This window comes from Nerophis ophidion, linkage group LG23 (genome assembly GCF_033978795.1).
Source record: "Nerophis ophidion isolate RoL-2023_Sa linkage group LG23, RoL_Noph_v1.0, whole genome shotgun sequence".
Lineage (NCBI taxonomy): Eukaryota > Metazoa > Chordata > Actinopteri > Syngnathiformes > Syngnathidae > Nerophis > Nerophis ophidion.
The window spans coordinates 3870174-3891169 of record NC_084633.1 but is presented as its reverse complement, the minus strand read 5'-3'; the positions used below and the strand labels follow the sequence as shown (position 1 = coordinate 3891169).

At 40.9% G+C, this 20996-nt stretch overlaps 2 protein-coding genes across 2 annotated transcripts in view; one reads left to right on the top strand and one right to left on the bottom strand.

The window, feature by feature from the left end:
• The window catches only part of mpst (mercaptopyruvate sulfurtransferase), a 10373-nt gene extending 8534 nt beyond the window's left edge, over positions 1-1839 (bottom strand). The window contains exon 1 of the mRNA XM_061884227.1: positions 1199-1839. Within this exon, the coding sequence (XP_061740211.1) occupies positions 1199-1787 (589 nt within the window). The 5' untranslated portion in view covers positions 1788-1839. The remainder of the gene's footprint in view (positions 1-1198) is intronic.
• A 3286-nt stretch (positions 1840-5125) lies between these two features.
• si:ch211-256m1.8 (uncharacterized) lies at positions 5126-18531 on the top strand. Its single transcript, XM_061884735.1, has 4 exons — positions 5126-7969; positions 12568-13030; positions 13189-13587; positions 14068-18531. The coding sequence occupies exons 2-4, from the start codon at positions 12587-12589 to the stop codon at positions 17944-17946; spliced, it is 4722 nt and encodes a 1573-aa protein (XP_061740719.1). The 5' UTR covers positions 5126-7969; positions 12568-12586; the 3' UTR covers positions 17947-18531.
• Positions 18532-20996: the final 2465 nt, after the last annotated feature.

Here is a 20996-nt window from a genome sequence, read left to right as displayed (position 1 = left end):
CGCGAAATTATTAAGTATGACACATAGAATGGACCTGCTATCCCTGTTTAAATAAGAAAATCTCATTTCAGTAGGCCTTTAAAATTAAGATATGAAATAATCCTAAATGAAATACAATGACTTGGTTTAAATTATTGTATATACTAGGTCATAAAATCAGTGTCAGTTGAGTCGGTCCATAGGTTGCCTATGGGGATTTTTAATGTCCAGCAGATGTCAGTATTTAGTCACACAGTATTAATACAGTTTTGCAATTTGTCTAAACCAGGGGTCGGGAACCTTTTTGGCTGAGAGAGCCAAAAAGCCAAATATTTTAAAATGTATTTCAGCAACAGCCATATTATATATTTTTTAACACTGAACACAACTAAACGTGTGCATTTTTAAGTAAGACCAACATTTATAGAGTATAATATGTCTCTTATTCTTTGTAAAAACATTGTTATTCTGAGGTTAACTCTGGAGGGGGCGTGGCCTGCAGCAAACTGGGGTGTGCCAGGACCGGCCTCGATAGCAGCGACAGGTGCGTAGATGGCCCACTTGGGCCTTGTTATCTAATCACCTGTCGCTCTATTATAAGCAGCAGCCAGGAGGATAGACAGGGTTGGGGTTGGAGCCAGAGCGCGAGCGAGAACAAAGGAGAAAAATAAAATTTCTGGAAAGCAACTGAAAGACTTACTGAAAAATAAAACAATATTGTTACCCTGAAACAGGCTCTCATGTCGGTGCTTGGGTGTCTGAAGAACCCCCAGGAGGGCAAGCCCCACACTAACCAATAATAAATAAATAACGCCTTACTATTAACAAAACGTCTTGAACAGGTGCGGTAGGAAACGAATGGATGGATTAAAAATGCAGGAGAATGTTTTATATTTTAAACTTTATTTTTAACACTGTGATTACAAGTGGAATTATTAATTACTTATCGTGTTAAGCAATGTCAGCTCAGATTTATCCGAGAGCCAGATGCAGGCATCAAAAGACCCACATCTGGCTCGCGAGCCATAGGTTCCCTACCCCTGGTCTAAACATACATGAAACCTCATCAACCCATTACTAGTTGCTATTTTTAGAGTATTTAAAAAAAAATCTCACGTACCCCTTGGCATACCTTCAAGTACCCCCATTTGAGAACAACTGTTCTAAACGGTTAGCTTTTAGACGTCAAACTTAACCGTTATAATAAAAGCCTGCTCACCCTCCCTTGGCTCTGGTTCGATCCCCTTAAACCTGCCCGCAGACCTGGCGTCCACAACTTGCACCTGCTTGGTCCTGATGTTGTCCAGCATGTCCTCGTAGGTCTTCACCCACCTGGGGTTGGCGCTCACCCGGAAGTCCCTGGGCTCCGGCTTCACGTGCTCCGCTGTCACGGGCCGACCCTCGGCCAGCCAGTTCTTCATGCCGCCGTCCAGCACCGACACCGCGCCGTGCCCGAACAGCCGGAACATCCACCAGACGCGCGGGGCGCTGTACGAGCCGAAGCCGTTGGTGTCGTACACCACCACATGAGTGTCGTTGTCCACACCCAGCTCGCCCACGTAGCGTGAAAAGTGGCTGCTCGACGGCAACATGTGGTCGTAGGGCGAACTGCGCTCGCTGCACTCGTCTATGTCGAAGAACGACGAGCCCGGTATGTGTTTCTCGGCGAATTCCGCTTTGGGGTCCCGCTTGGTTATGGGTAGGTACCATGACGAATCCAGCACTCGAATTTTGGAGCCGACCAGACCGTTTTTGATGGCGTCTGCTAGCCATTGGGCCGAAACCACAGCGCGAGCTTGAGCCGCCATGACAGTGCGTAGGTACACAATGTGACCACTAGAGGGGGCCGGAGAACATCCATCCATCCAATTCTACTGCTTATTCCCTTTTGGGGTCGCGGGGGGCGCTGGCGCCTATCTCAGCTACAATCGGGCGGAAGGCGGGGTACACCCTGGACAAGTCGCCACCTCATCGCAGGGCCAACACAGATAGACAGACAACATTCACACTCTAGGGACAATTTTAGTGTTGCCAATCAACCTATCCCCAGGTGCATGTCTTTGGAAGTGGGAGGAAGCCGGAGTACCCGGAGGGAACCCACGCATTCACAGGGAGAACATGCAAACTCCACACAGAAAGATCTCGAGCCTGGATTTGAACCCAGGACTGCACGACCTTCGTATTGTGAGGCAGACGCACTAACCCCTCTGACACCGTGAAGCCCCGGCCGGAGAACAGTCGGCTTGTAAAAACACAAGAGCGAGGTGCAAAGTAACCAAGATAAAAATGTTTGAGCCAGAAACACACACTGTGATAATTTGCACTATATGTTCTTTGTATTAAAGTCTTCCAACAGGGGGTCAGGGACCCCAAATAGGTCCACAGAGGGTTTTTTATATTCCCCACGCCATTTTGACACAAATAAAAATGTCTTCAAATACACATGAACAATGTCTCAAACAGAGGTCCCTAAACTACGGCCCGCGGACCGAGTCCGGCGATTTGTGGTCTCATCCGCGGACTCCGCGGGTCGGGCGGTTGACATGACAGGCGGTGGTTGAACCATCCAGAAATATTTGATATGCATGGTTCTGTGATCGGTAGCCTTTGCCATTCAAAGAGCCAATTAAGACCCGTGTCATAAAGCAAAGCTATTATTCTCCTGAATGACTGCTGGTAGTCACCCAGATAATAAGTATTAGGGTGTGCTATGAAGCCATCAGCTTTGTCATATACCACAACATGTTCGTTATGCTTGCCAGTCCAGCATCATGATGTGTGTGGCTTCTGCGGCGACAAGCACACGACTGCAAGGCATACTGGGTGACACAGAGTACACTAATGGTTGTGATATAAACAATTTTAACACTCTTAGTAATATGCGCCACGCTGTGAAGCCACACCAATTAAGAACGACAAACACATCCTCACAGTAACACAGCATAAACGCAACACAACAAATACCCATAATCCTTTGTATTCATGACAGAACCTGACTATTTCATACCCCCCCCCCCCCCCCCCCCCCCCCCCGTGCGTCGGTAAGGTGGGCGGGGTTGGGGGTGTAAAATATATTCAGGAAGTGTCACTGATACAAAGGATTCTGGGTATTTGTTGTGTTGCGTTTAGGTTGTGTTACTGTGAGTATGTTCTCCCGAAATGTGTTTGTCAATCTTGTTGGGTGTGGCTTCACAGCGTGGCGCATATTAGGAAGCGTTAAAGTTGTTTATATCACAACCATCAGTGTACTCTGTATCACCCAGTATGCCTTTCAATCTTGATCGTGTAAATGTGGAAGCTGTACACAACTTGTTGGGGCCAACAATTAGTTTGTACATGTTGTTGTAGGTGTCTAAGACAATGGTTTCACAGCACGTCCTTATTCTTTTAATCAGGATGAACGCAATCGGGTAGTCGTGGAAACGCAAGCGGCTCAAATTGTAACCATTACTCTGTGAAACAGGTTTAAATAGCTCTGTGAGTGGTAAAGGCGGACAACCTCTGATGTATTTCAGCGGTTGGCGGGCGGGTACTCGCAATACGAAGGTCCTGAGTAGTCAGGGTTCAATCCCGGGCTCGGTATCTTTCTGTGTGGCTTTGCATGTCCTCCCCGTGACTGCGTGGGTTCCCTCCGGGTACTCCGGCTTCCTTCCACGTCCACAAACATGCACCTGGTGATAGGTTGATTTGCAACACTAAATTGGCCCTAGTGTGTGAATGTGAGTGTGAATGTTGTCTGTCTATCTGTGTTGGCCCTGCGATGAGGTGGCGACTTGTTCCGGGTGTACCCCGTCTTCCGCCCGATTGTAGCTGAGATAGGCACCAGCGTCCCCCGTGACCCAAAAGGGACTAAGCGGTAGAAAATGGATGGATGGATGGATATATATATATATATATATATATATATAAAACAATAATAATAATTAAATATATATATATATATATATTTAATTATTATTATTGTTTTTATTATAGTTTTTTTAAATCCGTCCTTTCTAATCCTTTTTCTACTGCCTGTTAATCTCGGTGTCTCCTAGCTGCTGAGGCAAATCATATTGTCTAAAAATGCATTTTCCCATCGATAACGTGACATCATCGCGCTCAGAATATGTAGATGTATCCATCCATCCATTTTCTACCGTTTGTTCCTATTGCGGTCGCGGGCGGTGCTGGAGCCTATCTCAGCTGCATTCAGGCAGTAGGTACACCATGTGTGTGTATGTGTATATATATATATATATATATATATATATATATATATATATATATATATATATATATATATATATATATATATATATATATATATATTAGGGCTGTGAATCTTTGGGTGTCCCACGATTCGATTCAATATCGATTCTTGGGGTCGCGATTCGATTATATATCGATTTTTTTTTGATTCAACGCGATTCTCGATTCAGAAACGATATTTTTCCGATTCAAAACGATTCTGTATTCATTTAATACATAGGATTTCAGCAGGATCTACCCCAGTCTGCTGACATGCTAGCAGAGTAGTAGATATGAAAAAAAAAAAAATGGCTTTTATAATTATAAAGGACAATGTTTTATCAACTGATTGCAATAATGTAAATTTTTTTTAACTATTAAACGAACCAAAAATATGAATAATTTTATCTTTGTGAAAACATTGGACACAGTGTGTTGTCACGCTAATGAGATGCGATGCAAGTGTAAGCCACTGTGACACTATTGTTCTTATTTTTTATTTTTATAAATGTCTAATGATAATGTCAATGACGGATTTTTTATCAGTGCTATGCTGAAATTATAACTAATATTGATACTGTTGTTGATAATATTCATTTTTGTTTCACTACTTTTGGTTTGTTCTGTGTCGTGTTTGTGTCTCCTCTCAATTGCTCTGTTTATTGCAGTGTTGCTGGGTCAGGTTTGGTTTTGGAATTGGATTGCATTGTTATGGTATTGCTGTGTAGTGGTTTGTTGGATTGATAAAAAAAAAAAAGATTTAAAAAAAAAAGAGAATCGATTCTGAATCGCACAACGTATTCGATTCGTATTTGAATCGATTTTTTCCCACACCCCTAATATATATGTATCATTATTTATTTATTTTTTATTATAGTTTTTTAAAATCTCTCCTTTCTTGCCCTTGCTAGACTCCACCTCCTTGCAGAACTTGTCTACTCTGAGTCACAATGTGGCTTAAGGGCAGCAACATCCACACTGGACATGATTTTCACGCTTCGGCAGCTGCAGGAGAAGTGCAGGGACCCTTGTATCTTGCCTTTGTCGATCTCACAAAAGCCTTCGACCTTGTCAGCAGAGATGGTCTCTTCAAGCTCCTTGCAATGATCGGCTGTCCCCCAAAACTCCTCGCCGTCATAAGATCATTCCACAAAAACACACATGGTTCCGTCCGTTGGGAAGGAGAAACTTCAGGGGCCACAGTGGCCTCAAAGGCCTCTGGGAAACCTCAGAGGCCTTTCCAATCCATAGCGGTGTAAAACAGGGCTGTGTTCTTGCGCCAACCTTCTTTGGAATTTTCTTCTCCCTCGTTCTGTCTGCTGCTTTTGGCACATGTTCTGAAGGAGTCTCCCTACACGCAAGAGCTGATGGGAAACTTTTCAACCTTGCCTGTTTGCTCTCCAAGACCAAGGTGACCAGTGTCCTCCTGAGGGAAATGCTTTTTGCTGATGATGCAGCTCTAACATCCCACACCAAGTCCGAGCTCCAAAAGCTGATGGACTGGCTTTCATCTGCCTGTAAAGAGTTTGGTCTCACCATCAGCATTAAGAAAACAAATGTCATTGGCAAATATGCTAAAATTCCACTCTCCATCTCCATCGACAATCAGACTCTGTAATGTGTAAACACCTTTACATACCTTGGATCCGCAATTTCCAGCGACTTGTTACCCAACATAGAACGTGCCACCCGTCTTGCGAGAGCCGCCACAGTGATGGCCAAGCTGTCCAAAAGAGTATGGTCAAACAAAAAGCTATCCACGCGCACTAAACTACAGGTCGACCAAGCCTGCGTCATTAGCACACTGATGTATGGCAGCGAGGCCTCGACCACCTACACCAGACTTGAGAAACAGCTAAACAGCTTCCACCTGCGCTGTCTTCGCCGCATCATGGGACTCTCTCTCATGGCAGGACAAAGTTCCCAACATGGAAATCCTGGAACGTGGTCACTCCACCAGCCTGTTCACCATGCTCAGCCAAGGCCGCCTGAGATGGCTTGGCCATGTCCACAGAATGGACCCCAGCCGGCTCCCCAGAGCTGTCCCGTATGGCGAATTGTCAACAGGCCCCAGATCCCTTGGTTGCCCCCGACTGTGTTTCAAGGACGTGTGCAAACGTGACATTAAACAGGCAGGCATCGACTACAACAACTGGGAGGAAGCTGCAAAGGACCGCAGCGTTTGGAGGCAGACTGTTGCCACAGGAACTCGCCGTGCCTAGGAGAATTACATCTTCTTGTTGCAGATGAGGAGACAAAAGCGCAAACTGTGTGACGCTGTACCCACTCCTGTGTCATAACCCTCCCCATACGTCTGTGCCAACTGCACCAGAGACTGTCACTCAAGAGTGGGGGTGTACAGCCACAGCTGCCGCTGCAAGAAAGAATGAACTCTCCTAGGCCCAACCCATCATAACCACTGACGGACGGATGCCTCTGATATTGCATGAAAAATTTTACATTTTATAGATGTGTGTTGCGAGTTGAAAAATATGACACACAGGTTGGAGAGCATATTTACATGAATATGGAGGTAAATAAGTGTTTCCATGGTCCTTCAAAAATATGGAAATTCAACATTTGGTGTGTTTGCTAACAGTGGAAATTGTGCACAAAGTAAATTACAACCTGCTACCCAAAACTGTAGAAATCTCCTCTGAAAAATAGGACAATAATAACTTCAGTGAAAGGTTTTGTTAAAAAAAATTGTATGCACACACAACATTGAAAACAAATGACCAATTAATGGATGCAGTAGCTTACTTTACTGTAGCTTAATTGGTAATGATATTTACTCTCTAATCAACGGGCCTAAGGTTCAAATCACAATCAGACTGATTATTACCATAGAGCATAAGTGTTTCTTTTATTAAAATGTGATTTATATTGATATTATTATTACTGTAATAATAGTATGTTTACATTAATATTATTTGTATGCCCTTATGGTGTTTGCTGAGAAAAAAAATGGCCCTCGGACAAACATAATTGGAGGAACCCTGCATTCGACCATTTCTGCACATTTCTTAGGAGTAGGCGATACTGCAAATGTTGGTATTAATCCAATATCAATAAATGCAGGCCAACTAGCTAACAAATGCAGATACTGATACTTTTAAATTTATTTTTTGGAGTTATTAATTTTTCATTATTATTGTGGTTGCACATCTTGCCTTTAATTTGTTAATGGTTTTAATCAGAATAAAACAGCCAGCGTTCACACAGAAATGCAACAAATTAGATTTGCCCCCGGATCACCTGACTCTGTGGCAGATGTCCAAATGGTGAGTATTTTTTACCTTGTTTTTTTTTATTTAATTTAATTCTACAGGCTCTATTGACACTTGTAACACAATAATACACCCTTGTACTGCATATAGGTTTAAAGCTATTTCGGGTCTTTTCGGGGCTTTGGCTGCATGCTGTTAAAATGTAATGATCAAATCCTGCTATGTTTACATTTTTGTGCCTATATGAACATGAAGATTAGTGCTTGGATGCATCCTGTATGCCTAATTAACGACATGTAGAGTATGCGTACATGTATTTGCTGGTCAATCACATGAACAAAAAGGGAAGACGCAAGAAATGGGAGACAGAGAGAGGAAGCTGGGTCAAGGATATAAATTGCTTAATAAGAGTCACTACTTGTCCATTACAGACCTACCCGAGTATTTGTGGTCCAACCTACTTTTCCGCCATTGACTTTTCTTCCATCATTCCAACTGGCCGGACCTGGGAGGAATTTTTTGACATTGAGGTGAGTAAATTTCCGATGTCCACTAAATTATTATGTCAGTTCATTATTATGTCTAATTGCAATGTAAATGGAATGCCATGTGTTGATCAACGTATAGTTTAATTCTGTAAAAAAAGCAACACTTTTACAAAGAAGATCACTAAGCTGTTTAATGTGCATGATTTTTAAAATAAAAAACTTCGAAATCGTCCAAGACAGGGGTAGGGAACCTATGGCTCTAGAGCCAGATGTGGCTCTTTTGATGACTGCATCTGACTCTCAGATACATCTTAGCTGACATTGCTTAACACAATAAGTAATTAACAATTTTGCTGGTAATCACAGTGTTAAAAATAACGTTCAAAATATATGCATTTTAATCCATCCATCCATTTTCTACCGCACCTGTTCAAGAAGTCACATTATTGATTAGAAGTATTTTATTTATTATTGGTTAAAAAATGTTATTCAAAATAATAGGAGACTTATTGTACTCTACAAATGTTGTTATTAATAAAAAAGAAATGCATACATTTAGTTGTATTCAGTGTTAGAAAATACTATATGGCTCTCACGGAAATACATTTTAAAATCTTTGGCTTTCATGGCTCTCTTAGCCCGAAAGGTTCCCGACCCCTGCTCTAAGATAAAAATAATAACGTATTTATGTTGAAGTGAAGTGAATTATAATTGTATAGTGCTTTTCTCTAGTGACTAAAAGCATAGTGAACCCCAATTTCCAAGTTACATTTAAACCAGTGTGGGTGGCACTGGGAGCAGGTGGGTAAAGTATCTCGCCCAAGGACACAACGGCAGTGACTAGGATGGCGTAAGCGGGGATCGAACCTGGAACCCCCAAGTTGCTGGCACGGCCACTCTACCAAACGAGCTATAAAATATATCATATTACAAGATAGTTTAAAGTTTTATGTGCCCAAATGCACCGCCAACATAATTAATATCACACATCCTCTGCGTCAGCGATCTCCACTGGCAAACTATTTTCCAATAGCACACATTTAATATTTCTGCTTAGTAAATGTGTAAATGTAGTCAAGAGCCACTTGAGTATGTTGCCAAAAATGTCTAATTCATTATTTTTGTTGTTGTATTGATCATAACTATTACAATTATTGTGACGTTATCTGATGGTATTACTTAATAATGTATGTATAGTTGGATGGTTCACCCAGGGTGTAATCCAAATAACCGATCAGACAAATGGACAATTCAGTGTCCATTACCCACATTTGCAGTCCTCTCCAAGGTTTCTCATAGTCATTCTCATCAATGTCCCACTGGGTTGTGAGTTTTTCCTTGCCCTCATGTGGGCGCTGATCCGCAAAGGTCGTTGTGGCTTGTAAAGCCCTTTGAGACACTTGTGATTTAGGGCTATATAAATAAACATTGATTTGATTTGATCTGATAGCGCTTCATGTCAGATCACATACATTTATACGTACGTACATACATACATACAGTATATACATACAAACAAACATACATACATACATACATGTCAGCTAACATACATACATGTTTTTAGAGAGTGGGAGAAAGGACAAAGAACAAAACAAGAACATTTGAGCTTCCCACTATTATTTCTGCGAGTGCTAATGTAGTTATTAAGCTATTGGATTCACAAGACACTTTTCCTTGCTGTCCGCAAGTTCGAAGAAAACGGGATAGCCTGATCACTGGTGTAATCAGGACAAAAGTGATTATTAAAGCGCATCACCAAATAAAAGTATGTACAAGCGGTGTCTGTCCCGACTGCATTAGTATCAGCAGTCTCTAAGAATTAAAGTCATCTGATAAGATGCGAGCTTGTTTGAATTTTGAATCACGTGAAAGGAATGTAAGGACAAATTAGAGGCATCGCGTGCAATGTGATGTTGCATACTGCTTGTTATTGTTTGGTCCTACCACCGACTCTATCCTAAGCATAGGAGAGGAGTTGATGCCACTTGCAAACTGTCATGCTTCCCATAGACATAACAAATGGTTAAATCAAACAGTTAAATATTTATGATGATCCCTATTTTATTATTTTATGTGTAATAATTTAATACTTAAACACCTTACTGAGGCCTATAATATGCAGTATGGTATCTTGCAAAAGTTTACACCCCCTATCTATTTGTATTACAGTATATATTCTCATGGGACAATGCTGTAGAAAATAAACATGTTTATACTTTTTACATAATGTAATATATATATATATATATATATATATATATATATATATATATATACATAAATATATTATGTATGTATGCATGTATATATATATATATATATATATATATATACATACATACATACATACACAGTATATGTATGTATATATATGTATATAAATGTATGTATATATGTTTGTGTGTATATATATATGTATATATATATACATATATATATATATATATGTGTGTGTGTACTGTATATATACACTTACACTTTCTACACAGACTACTAGCTCATAAAGCTGTATGGATTTACTCTCCACTGAAAATACCTCAACAAAATAACACTACTGTCTAAATACCTCAGTAAAGCGCTTTAAATTTTTGTCAAAATGACTGGATGTGTTTTCTGATTTCACCACCAGAGTTCTCCAAAAGGCATGAGTCAATAATTATGTGTACCAAATAGTGAGGAGGATTTAGCTTCTGAAGTTGGCCCCCAAGTCACAAGGAGAACATGCAATTTCCACACAAAATGACAGAGAGCTCAGAAATCGAACCCAGGACCTTCTTGAGCACTACCCACTGTACCACCATCCTGTCTACAGTTAACAAGACAACAGAAATAAAGTCAGACATAAGGTAATGTAAAATAAAAATGCAAACAGAGTTTCATCAATAGATTGAACAAATATAGAAAAATAGTGGAAATGCTTTGAGGAGCTAAACTTAGACGGTGGTTTCGATATGAGTAGACGTCATTGTAGAAGCACACAATCATGCGCACACACACCTATGTCAGAAGATCAATGCTTAGGACAGAAAAGTGCTATCTAAATGTAATCTGTTATTATTATTATTATTAAAATTATTATTATTATTATGCGACTTGTCCAGGGTGTACCCCGCTTTACGCCCGAATGCAGCTGAGACAGGCTCCAGCGACCCTCCGCGACCCCGAACGGGACAAGCGGTAGAAAATGGATGGATGGATTATTATTACAACTGGCAACACAAGTGACAAGTGGTAGGCAGGGGCGTAGCACCAGATTCTGGACGCCCATACACAAGACTCCCTCAAGGGCCCCCCATTAAACCCAACTTCACCGCCCCATGCACACACATTTAGTATGTTTACATGCACTAAAAAAATGTTATTGCATGGATTTGATTGAAACCAGCTTTGTATAACACATCTAAACACCTTCACATTTGTTTTTGTTCTTTTAAAAGATGGTATTAACATACAGAACATATCCAGATAAACCCCCTAAATAATTTAGTTTGGATTGGTTTGGGGTATTTTTTTTAAACAAAAAGTGTCAACAAATTCAATACAAAAGGGCCAGAAAATGAATTTGAATAATCATAAGATCTGTCATTGTTCTCTGAAATAAAATAAAAATATATTCATAAATCCGTCAAGTTTTTCTTTACTTCAAAGTAGGCAGTAGAGAATATCTAATACATATCCCAGCAAGCACAAGACATTAGAACCACGTTGTGAACTTGTTGAATTTGGTCCTGACGTTGAGCAACTCAAACCTAACGTTGGAACAACATTCTTTTTGACGACGTTTATTCAATGTTGGGTTCTGACGTTGATTTGACCATTGAAATGTGGTCATTTTCCCCACCAATATTCCACAACACAAATACAACGTAAAAACAACATACTTTTTGACAACGTTTATTGAATGTCAGGTTGTGACGTTGATTTACCATGAATTGATTTACGTGTTATAAGTTGAAAAACTTATTCGGGTTTTACCATTTAGTGGTCAATTGTACGGAATACGTACTGAACAATCTACTAATTAAAGTTTCAATCAATCAATCAATCAATCAAAATTTGACCATTGAAAATATGTCATTTCCCAACCAACAATGATCCAACGTTAGACACCACATTGTCTCAATTTACAAATAAAACTATTTTGCAAAATAGTTTCAAAGTCAGTTTTAAATGAGAGGTATGTATGATGAATCATGTATAATCAATAATCAATATATTGTGCCTGGTGGAATAGGATTATCGTTAGTGGATATCATTTTAATATGTCATTATTATTATTATAATAATAATAATAATAATTATTATTATTTGAAAAACTAGTGCTGCTCTTTTTCTAACTGTAATCAAGGGTCTTTAAATGCACCACAGTTATGTGTATTTTCTCCTATGTTTCCACTAATAGACTTATTATATTTTTACCTTTCACGGTGACATTCTGAAGCAGAGCATGAGCCCCTCCATTGAGAAACTGTAGCTTTCGGTTACTTTGGACGGTTTCATTTATCTACAGCAAATTTTCATTAATCCTTTTGTGGTCGCCAGTGAAGTTTTTTGTTTACGTCTGACCTCATAAGTCCGAAATTTCTGACTTTAGTGTACAATTCTCTAAATAATCACATTTCCACTTCTATCTCCAGATTCCTAAATCCTAACAGGATGAATCTTCTTGACTACCCTTTTCCGGAGTTGGACGTGACCTTGCAGGAAGTGTCCCGCGTCCTCCAACTCACTTTAAGTCCTGATCTTTACGCTGAGTTCAAAACCACACTGGCGAAGCAGAGAGGGCTTCTTTTAGAGGCTCAGCAGAAGCTAGCATCCAACACTGCCGGCCAAGAGAATTGGGTGACCGAGCAGTTCAAGAGATACTTGCTGTCTTGTGGTGACCCACTGCCAACCTCCACCGCCCTCCCGGTTGTTCTTCTTCCATCCGAAACGAAGGGATGCACTCAGTTAGCGAGAGCAGCTGCTCTGCTCTGGGCTGCGGCAAAGTTATACAGTGAGCCAACAATGCTGGAGGGTGACCTGCCATTGGAGAAAACCCAACAATCTGAGGTTTTTGCTGCCACCCGAATTCCTGGCAGCAGTCAAGATGAAATTAAGGTACTAATTAATCCTAAAATTTCAACTAGAGTATGCAATTTCAGTGAGAAATTGTGTTTAAATGCTGAAATGGACAAGCCAAACTGAAATGTTAACGTTCAAATGCTAACAGACAGAATATGTCAAGTTATATGACTTGTGTGGAATTTCCATTACAGGTCTACCCTGACAGCATCCATGCCATCATTACATGTGTTGGAGGAGTGTTCCCAGTAGACATACTGCAGCGCTCCACCACTGGTGGGCCATTATCTGCTCGGTCCTTCTCTGACATCTACAACCAGCTGGCTAAAGTAGCTAAGCAGCCGAACAAAAGACAGAAGAATGACCCCTTAACCATTTGTAGCCTCTCCGCTTTGGACCGCAAATCCTGGGCTTCAATCAGGGAAGAGCTCATGAAGAAAGAAGGAGTTGCGTTAGCATCACTGGAGCAGATGGAGAGCGCCGTGTTGACGTTAAGTTTGGAGGACTGCAATGCACCCTCTGAGCTGGCTGACATCCTTAATGCAGTGAGACTGGGAGGAGAAGACGGTCCCTGTTTAAGATACTACGACAAGGTAGGACGTCTTAAACCTTTAACACTGTAGTCCACCTTTTGATCCTTTTTTTCACAGGAAACCCGCATGCAGAGTTTATGATTATGATTATGTGATTGCTTTTGCAGACCTGCTGAAAAAAATGGTCTCAAAGTGTTGCAAGTTAATTAGTTTGGTTAGTACGGCCATAATCTTTATAGCTCCATGTTTCAATAATAGATAACTCTTAAATGAAATGAAGGCCATCTTCATCCGTAATAACTTATCCAGGTTAAAATTGGCTGTAAAATTTAATTTACAGAAATGTTACTCAGAGGAAGGCATATCTGATTAAATTATACAGACATTTGCAAAGTAGCAGAAACCTGAGACTACACCCAACGTCAGAAAAAATTTTTTAGTAGCTTCATTATTGGTATGTGGTATAAAATATCGTACCTCATGAATTGCTAGTTTGTGGTATAAAAAGTACAGTAATCTTCCTTGTGTCTCTTTTGGCAGGTGCTGAATCTGGTAGTGTTCAAAGACTGCACAGCAGGATTGCTTTTCGAGCACTGTGCTGTGGACGGGATGGTAGCTGGCCTCGTAACTGGCAGCATGTACCAACTTTCTGAGTCAGCTGACCTAAACATCGTCCACACTGATGCAGATATTGTGAAAGGGTCTGTTCAGCCAACATCGCTAACATTTTCTTTGCAAGGGGTAAACACCATGTCCAGCCCTGATTTAAAATCCAAATATCCAGTTGTCACTTTTGATGTCCCTTCATATCCAGATGTATTTTCAACTCTCAAAAGCCAAAGAGGCCTCTATGATGCTTGGATCAACTTCTCTTTACAACTTTCCCTGATGCAGACTCTTGGAAAATCTGCTGTCTCTCACATGCTTGTCACTCCTACCCATATGCGCCACTACAAACATGGCCGTTGTGATCCCACCTACTCAGCCACCATGCAGTCCCGTGAGTTAGTCAGTGTCTTAGCATCTAGCATTCGCCCCGACAACACCATCCAATACACAAATAGCATCCTAAATTTGTTCCATGTTGCAGTTTTGGAACACAAGACTCTCATCAAAAACACTAAAACTGGACATGGTGTCGGTCCCCACTTAGCTGCTCTTCGTCGAGCTTTACCAAAGGACAATCCTTTGAAAAAGTTTCTCGACCGCTTTGGTTGTCCATCCGTGTACCTCACAGGAACCGATTCGATGGAGGGAGTAGAGTGTGGAGTTGGTAATGTTTATGCCCAGGATCAGCTAGCAGTAACTTACATTGGTAAAAGGGATAAGATTCGTATTGTGCTTAATGCGAAAGGGAGCTTTGCTCTGGAACTGGTCAAGCTGCAGGAGAAGCTGAAGGAGAACTTGAAGTTAGTGATGCTTTTAGCGCTGAGATATGCAATCACATGTCAAATGGGAGCTCTGGAGTGTCTCTTTAAACCGAACCAGACAAAGAAAGTAAACAGAGAGATAAACCACTGTCCAAAGAGCACATGCAACAACGAAACAATGGCTGACTCGGCCTCACACATGAGTCCAGACTATACGTTGGTGATACATGGAGGTGCTGGAGAGGGGATGATGATGAATGCCCAAGTGATAAATGTCATTGAGTTTGCTCTGCAAACAGCTTTACTCCTTGGATCCGAAGTGCTCCAAAACGGTGGCCAGAGCCTGGATGCAGTTCAGAGGTCAGTGGAAGCTCTAGAAGACTGCTTTCTCTTTAATGCTGGGAAAGGCTCTGTTTTCAACAGAGAAGGCAAAAATGAAATGGAGGCAACCATTGTAGATGGCAATCAAATGAGGTCTGGAGCTGTTGCTTGTGTGCAAAGTGTAAAGAATCCAATAAAAGCAGCAAGATGTGTCATGGAAAAAAGCTCACATTCCCTTATTGTGGGAGAAGGTGCTGAGGAGTTCCTGAAAGGCTTGGAGCAAAAGCCTCAACCAGTCACACCAGACTATTTTCACACTGATATCCGCCACAGAGAGCTAACTGCAAAGCTTAGTGTTGTAAACCCTTCAAAAAACAATCATCCTCAGACAGTTGGAGCTGTGGCATTAGATTCTTGGCGTGGATTGGCTGCTGCATCGTCAACGGGTGGGCTAGTGGGGAAGCTGAAGGGACGAATTGGTGACACAGCAGTAGTTGGGGCGGGAATATATGCTGATAACACATTAGCTATTTCCTGTTCTGGAGATGGAGATGTGTTTCTGAGGCACACAGTTGCACAGAAAATCGCCAGCCTCTACCATCACAAAGGCTATAGCCTAAGACAGGCATGTAGAGAAGTAATGACAGAAAACCTAAAAAATGTCTGTGCAGGAGTCATTGCGGTGGACTCTAAAGGGGATGCTGTTATAGAGACAAATGCTGCTGTAATGTTTGTGGCCTCTATGATTAGTGGAATATCCAGAGTTGAGGTACTTCGGCCCCTGAATAATGTCTCTGACGTGATCTGGGAAACAGATGAGCTGGTTGCATACCTCAATCCCAATCCCTGGACCCCCGGGTCAACTATTTTGACTCGAAAAATGCTCAGTGGGGCACATGACATCTTCCATTTGGCTGAACCTGATTTTTTGGTGCTGCTAAATGGGGCGAAATCTGTATCAAATGTTCTATGTAAACAACTAGGAGTGCAGCGTTGCGCTTTGGTTTTTTATCCCAACCCAAATCAGGCAGCTCAAATTAGACTGCTCCCACTTCATGGCTTAGTGCCGAAGTGGCAGCCGCATCTTGCCAGTCAGGAGGAATTTCACTCTTACCACCCTGGATACTGTTCATCCAAAAGTGGACCTCGTTGGGATGATAACGCACTGGCCAAGGTTCAAGCCCAAATCAGGAAAGGACTACCAACAACAAATGCGCCTTCTAACTTTGAATTTTTTGGAGATCTCTCTGATGAAAACCTGTTTAGTAGGATTGTAAAAGGAGAGGAAAAACAGTGGAGAGTATGGGAAGACAGTCAACATGTTGCTTTCCTCACACCATACCCAAACACTCCTGGAATAACTGTGGTGGTGCCACGCAAACCACTTACCAGTGACATCATGAAGCTGGAGGAAAAAGACTATAAAGCTCTCATCTTGGCCACTTATAGAGTTGCCCAACTACTGGAGGAAGGAATGAGAGCTCAAGGTGTTGCACTAATCTTTGAGGGCTTCGAGATCGACTACGCTCACACCAAGCTGATTCCGCTGCTACCTTCCCCTGAAGGTCCAACGATTGTTAGACCACAAGCGGAATTCTTCCCGAAGTACCCTGGCTATGTGTCATCCCTTGATGGTCCGCCTGCTGACCTAGATGACCTCAAAACACAGTACTCTAAAATCACTCAGTGCAGGGCTCCACAATCTTGGAAAGACCCTCAGTCACACTCCACACTTGCAATCACCAGCCAGTGGTATCGCAACCTGTTCCAGATACAGAACACGCTTTTCCACAGCACGGTGGAATATTTTAGTCATTCTTGCAAGTACTCTTATGCTCTGACGCCTTTTACTACAGACACTATCTCCTCCCCAATGGGTCTTGGGTCTGACTCAGAGCCAGTTTCCGTTCACCTCTTGGGTCAAGACATCTATCTGGCCGACTCCATGCAATTTGTGCTTGAATACTTCCTCCGCTTCCAGGAGAACCTACAGGGTACCTACTACATCTCTCCCAGCTTTAGAGGAGAAGATCCTGATTCCACACACTTGAATCAATTCTATCATGTGGAGTGTGAACTGTTGGGGGACATGGACCGAGCTATTTCCATCGCAGAGAGATATTTGGCTCATCTCACTAAGTCAATACTCAAGAAACACTCCGAGATAATCCTCCACACTGCAGGGACCCTCACACATGTCACATCCATGCTGAGTAAGTTGGAGGGTAAAACCCCAGTGCCACGGGTTTCTCTTGACCAGGCCATTCCAATGATGCCCTCTGCTGATTGCTTGGAGTGGGTCCAAGATGGCCAGCCCCAGTTTGGAAGAAAGCTTACACGAAAAGGAGAGCGGGTGTTGATAGAAAAATATTGCGGTGTTGTTTGGTTGACTGAGATGGACCATCTAGCGGTTCCCTTCTACCAGGCTTATGTGGAGGGCAGTGGGCGATGCAAAGCCAAGGCTGCAGACCTTCTGCTGGGCTTGGGAGAGACTATTGGTCTTGGTGAACGTCATTCTACCCCTGCATTGGTACAAGAGGCTCTCAGACACCATGCAGTTCCACAGCAGTCCTACAATTGGTACACTGACATGCGGCAGGTGAAACCACTCCTTACCAGTGGTTGGGGGATGGGCACAGAGCGATACCTGTGTTGGCTGCTCCAGCATGATGACATCAGAGATATACAGATTATTCCAAGACTAAAAGGAATGAAGTATATGCCCTGATTTTCGATGCTCATCGCCCATCAAACTGTAAAATTCATGGCTAAGGAGAATTACTCGGCATGAACTGTACAGTACTAGTATTGCCACTCAATGATGCAAGCTATAGGACATTCCATCATATTTAGTTTGCATTTCTTTCTGTTTCAATTGCTACAACAGTTATCTTCTAAATATGTGCAACAACTAATTACATGTTTAGAATTGTTTTAAACTTGCATCATCAGTTGATCGAATGGTTTGATTACTGTGGTTATTATTTAATATTGGATTACAGCATATACTGTATAAATAAAAGGTAATCATGTTTTGAAGTTGTCCTAAAACAATTGCATTTTATTAATATGATGCATTTCGTGTTTTTTAACTAACATTTAAAATCAACTTGTCGTGTTTTAATGGAGGTTTATGTGATCTTGCCCCATATATTTATCAATAGAATAACAATACAATTTTCTGTTTTAACCAATAACTAACAAAGTCCAATGAAACGTTTTCCCTGATCATTGTTGCATCATGTTTTAAATATTTGTGGATGCAACTAATGGACAACCATTTTGATTGTGATGTTCACAAACAATAAATAACTCGGATGCAAAAAAACTTGTTTCTTCGGTCCATTTTGTGAGGTACACGGCATGCAGTTTTTATACAGGTGACTCAGATATCCTCTGGTAAGATGAACACCGTTTGAGGTTTGTTTAACTTCATCAACACAATTATGTTGATGGACATTTCTCTGATTCCTCCTAAAAAACATCAGACATAAATAATATGACGCAAGAAACAAACACTGTAATTACTGGGCCAAGCTAACGTTATTTGTACAGCGCTTTTTAAAAACAACAACCACTGACTAAAGTGCTTAACAGGAACACAACATTGCAAAAAGATAAAAAGTCTGGAAAACATGCATTAACATAACTATACAGGGGTAAAAAAACGCAACCGACAGAAAAAACAAACACACACATATGAACATTTATTAACACAATATTAAGCAATAACCAGTACATACCAAATACTGTAAATGATACCACAATATGGCAATGTCCCATAGTAGTACAAAGCCAAACACAGTTTTTATTGAATTTTTTAGAGGGAAAAATATACAAAGATTGAATTACAATATAAACATATCTTCACTGAAATAGTGCAAAATTTCAGAGAAATATAATTTAAATGTAATAAAACAAAACATAATAAACAAAATATGTTTGTGGGAACATACAATATTATTTTTTCACCCTTCCAGCATGCTTCTTAATGTTAAAAAGGTATTTCATTACCAAACATAAGTGTCGCTTACATAAAAAGTAGAATGTTTACAAGGGATTTAAAAACAGGCAGCGAATTAGAATATTAGGGGGAAAAACTATACTTTATCATTTTAATCATTTAATGAATAAAATACCAGTATAATTAATTTGCAAACTAGTTGTTATTTTTTGATTGATTGAAACTTTTATTTGTAGATTGCACAGTTCAGTACATATTCCGTACAATTGACCACTAAATGGTAACACCCAAATAAGTTTTTTCAACTTGTTTAAGTTGAACTTGTTTAAGTCGGGGTCCACCTTAATCAATTCATACTGTCAAAGTATTGCATCACCAATCAGTGCAGTACTATTTTACATCAAAACTACATATGTTACATGAAAAACGATTATTATTGTTGTTCATAACCAAATCCAAAAGTTAATTTAGAATAATTTTACTGAATTTGATTACATTATAACCTATGTGGAGCAGAAATCAAATACAAATCCCGTTTTCATAAGAGTTGGGAAATTGTGTTAGATGTAAATATAAACGGAATACAATGATTTGCAAATCCTTTTCAACCTATATACAATTGAATGCACTACAAAGACAAGATATTTGATGTTCAAACTTATAAACTTTATTTTTTTTTGCAAATAATAATTAACTTAGAATTTCATGGATGCAACACGTGCCAAAATAGTTGGGAAAGGGCATGTTCACCTCTGTGTTACATCACATTTTCTTTTAACAACACTCAACGTTTGGGAATTGAGGAAACTAATTGTTGAAGCTTTGAAAGTGGAATTCTTTCTCCTTGTTTTATGCACAGCTGCAGTCGTTCAACAGTCCGAAGTCTCGCTGTCGTATTTTACGCTTCATAATGCACCACACATTTTCGATGGGAGACACAGGTCTGGACTGCAGGTGGGCCAGGAAAGTACCCGCACTCTTTTACTACGAAACCACGTTGTTGTAACACGTGTCTTGGCATTGTCTTGCTGAAATAAGCAGGGGCGTCCATGATAATGTTGCTTGGATGACAACATATGTTGCTCCAAAACCCTGTATGGACCATTCAGCATTAATGGTGCCTTCACAGATATGTAAGTTACCCATGCCTTGGGCACTAATACACCCCGATACCATCACATATGCTGGCTTTTGAACTTTGCGCCTATAACAATCCGGATGGTTATTTTCCTCTTTGTTCTGGAAGACACCACGTCCACAGTTTCCAAACATAATTTGAAATGCGGACTCATCAGACCACAGAACACTTTTCCACTTTGCATCAGTCCATCCTAGATAAGCTCGGGCCGAGCGAAGCCAGTGGTGTTCCTTGGTGTTGTTAATAAATGGCTTTTGCTTTGCATAGTTGAGTTTTAACTTGCACTTACAGATGTAGCGACCAACTGTACTTACTGACAGTGGTTTTATGAAGTGTTCCTGAGCTCGTGTGGTGATATCCTTTACACACTGATGTTGGGTTTTTATGCAGTACCACCTGAGGGATCAAAGGTCTGTAATATCATCGCTTACGTGCAGTGATTTCTCCAGATTCTCTGAACCTTTTGATGATTTTACGGACCGTAGATGGTAAAATCCCTAAATTCCTTGCAATAGCTCGTTGAGAAATGTTGTTCTAAAACTCTTCGACAATTTGCTTACAAATTGGTGACCCCAGCCCCATCCTTGTTTGTGAATTACTTAGCATTTAATTACTTACCCAATCATGGCACCCACCTGTTCCCAATTAGCCTGCACACCTGTGGGATGTTCCACAT

Bases quoted from the DNA above. Each gene is read 5' to 3' on its own strand.
- si:ch211-256m1.8 (XM_061884735.1), top strand. From the start codon at position 12,587: ATGAATCTTCTTGACTACCCTTTTCCGGAGTTGGACGTGACCTTGCAG. The intron at 13,031-13,188 runs GTACTAATTAAT...TTTCCATTACAG, and splicing joins GCAGTCAAGATGAAATTAAG to GTCTACCCTGACAGCATCCA. The intron at 13,588-14,067 runs GTAGGACGTCTT...CTCTTTTGGCAG, and splicing joins GTTTAAGATACTACGACAAG to GTGCTGAATCTGGTAGTGTT.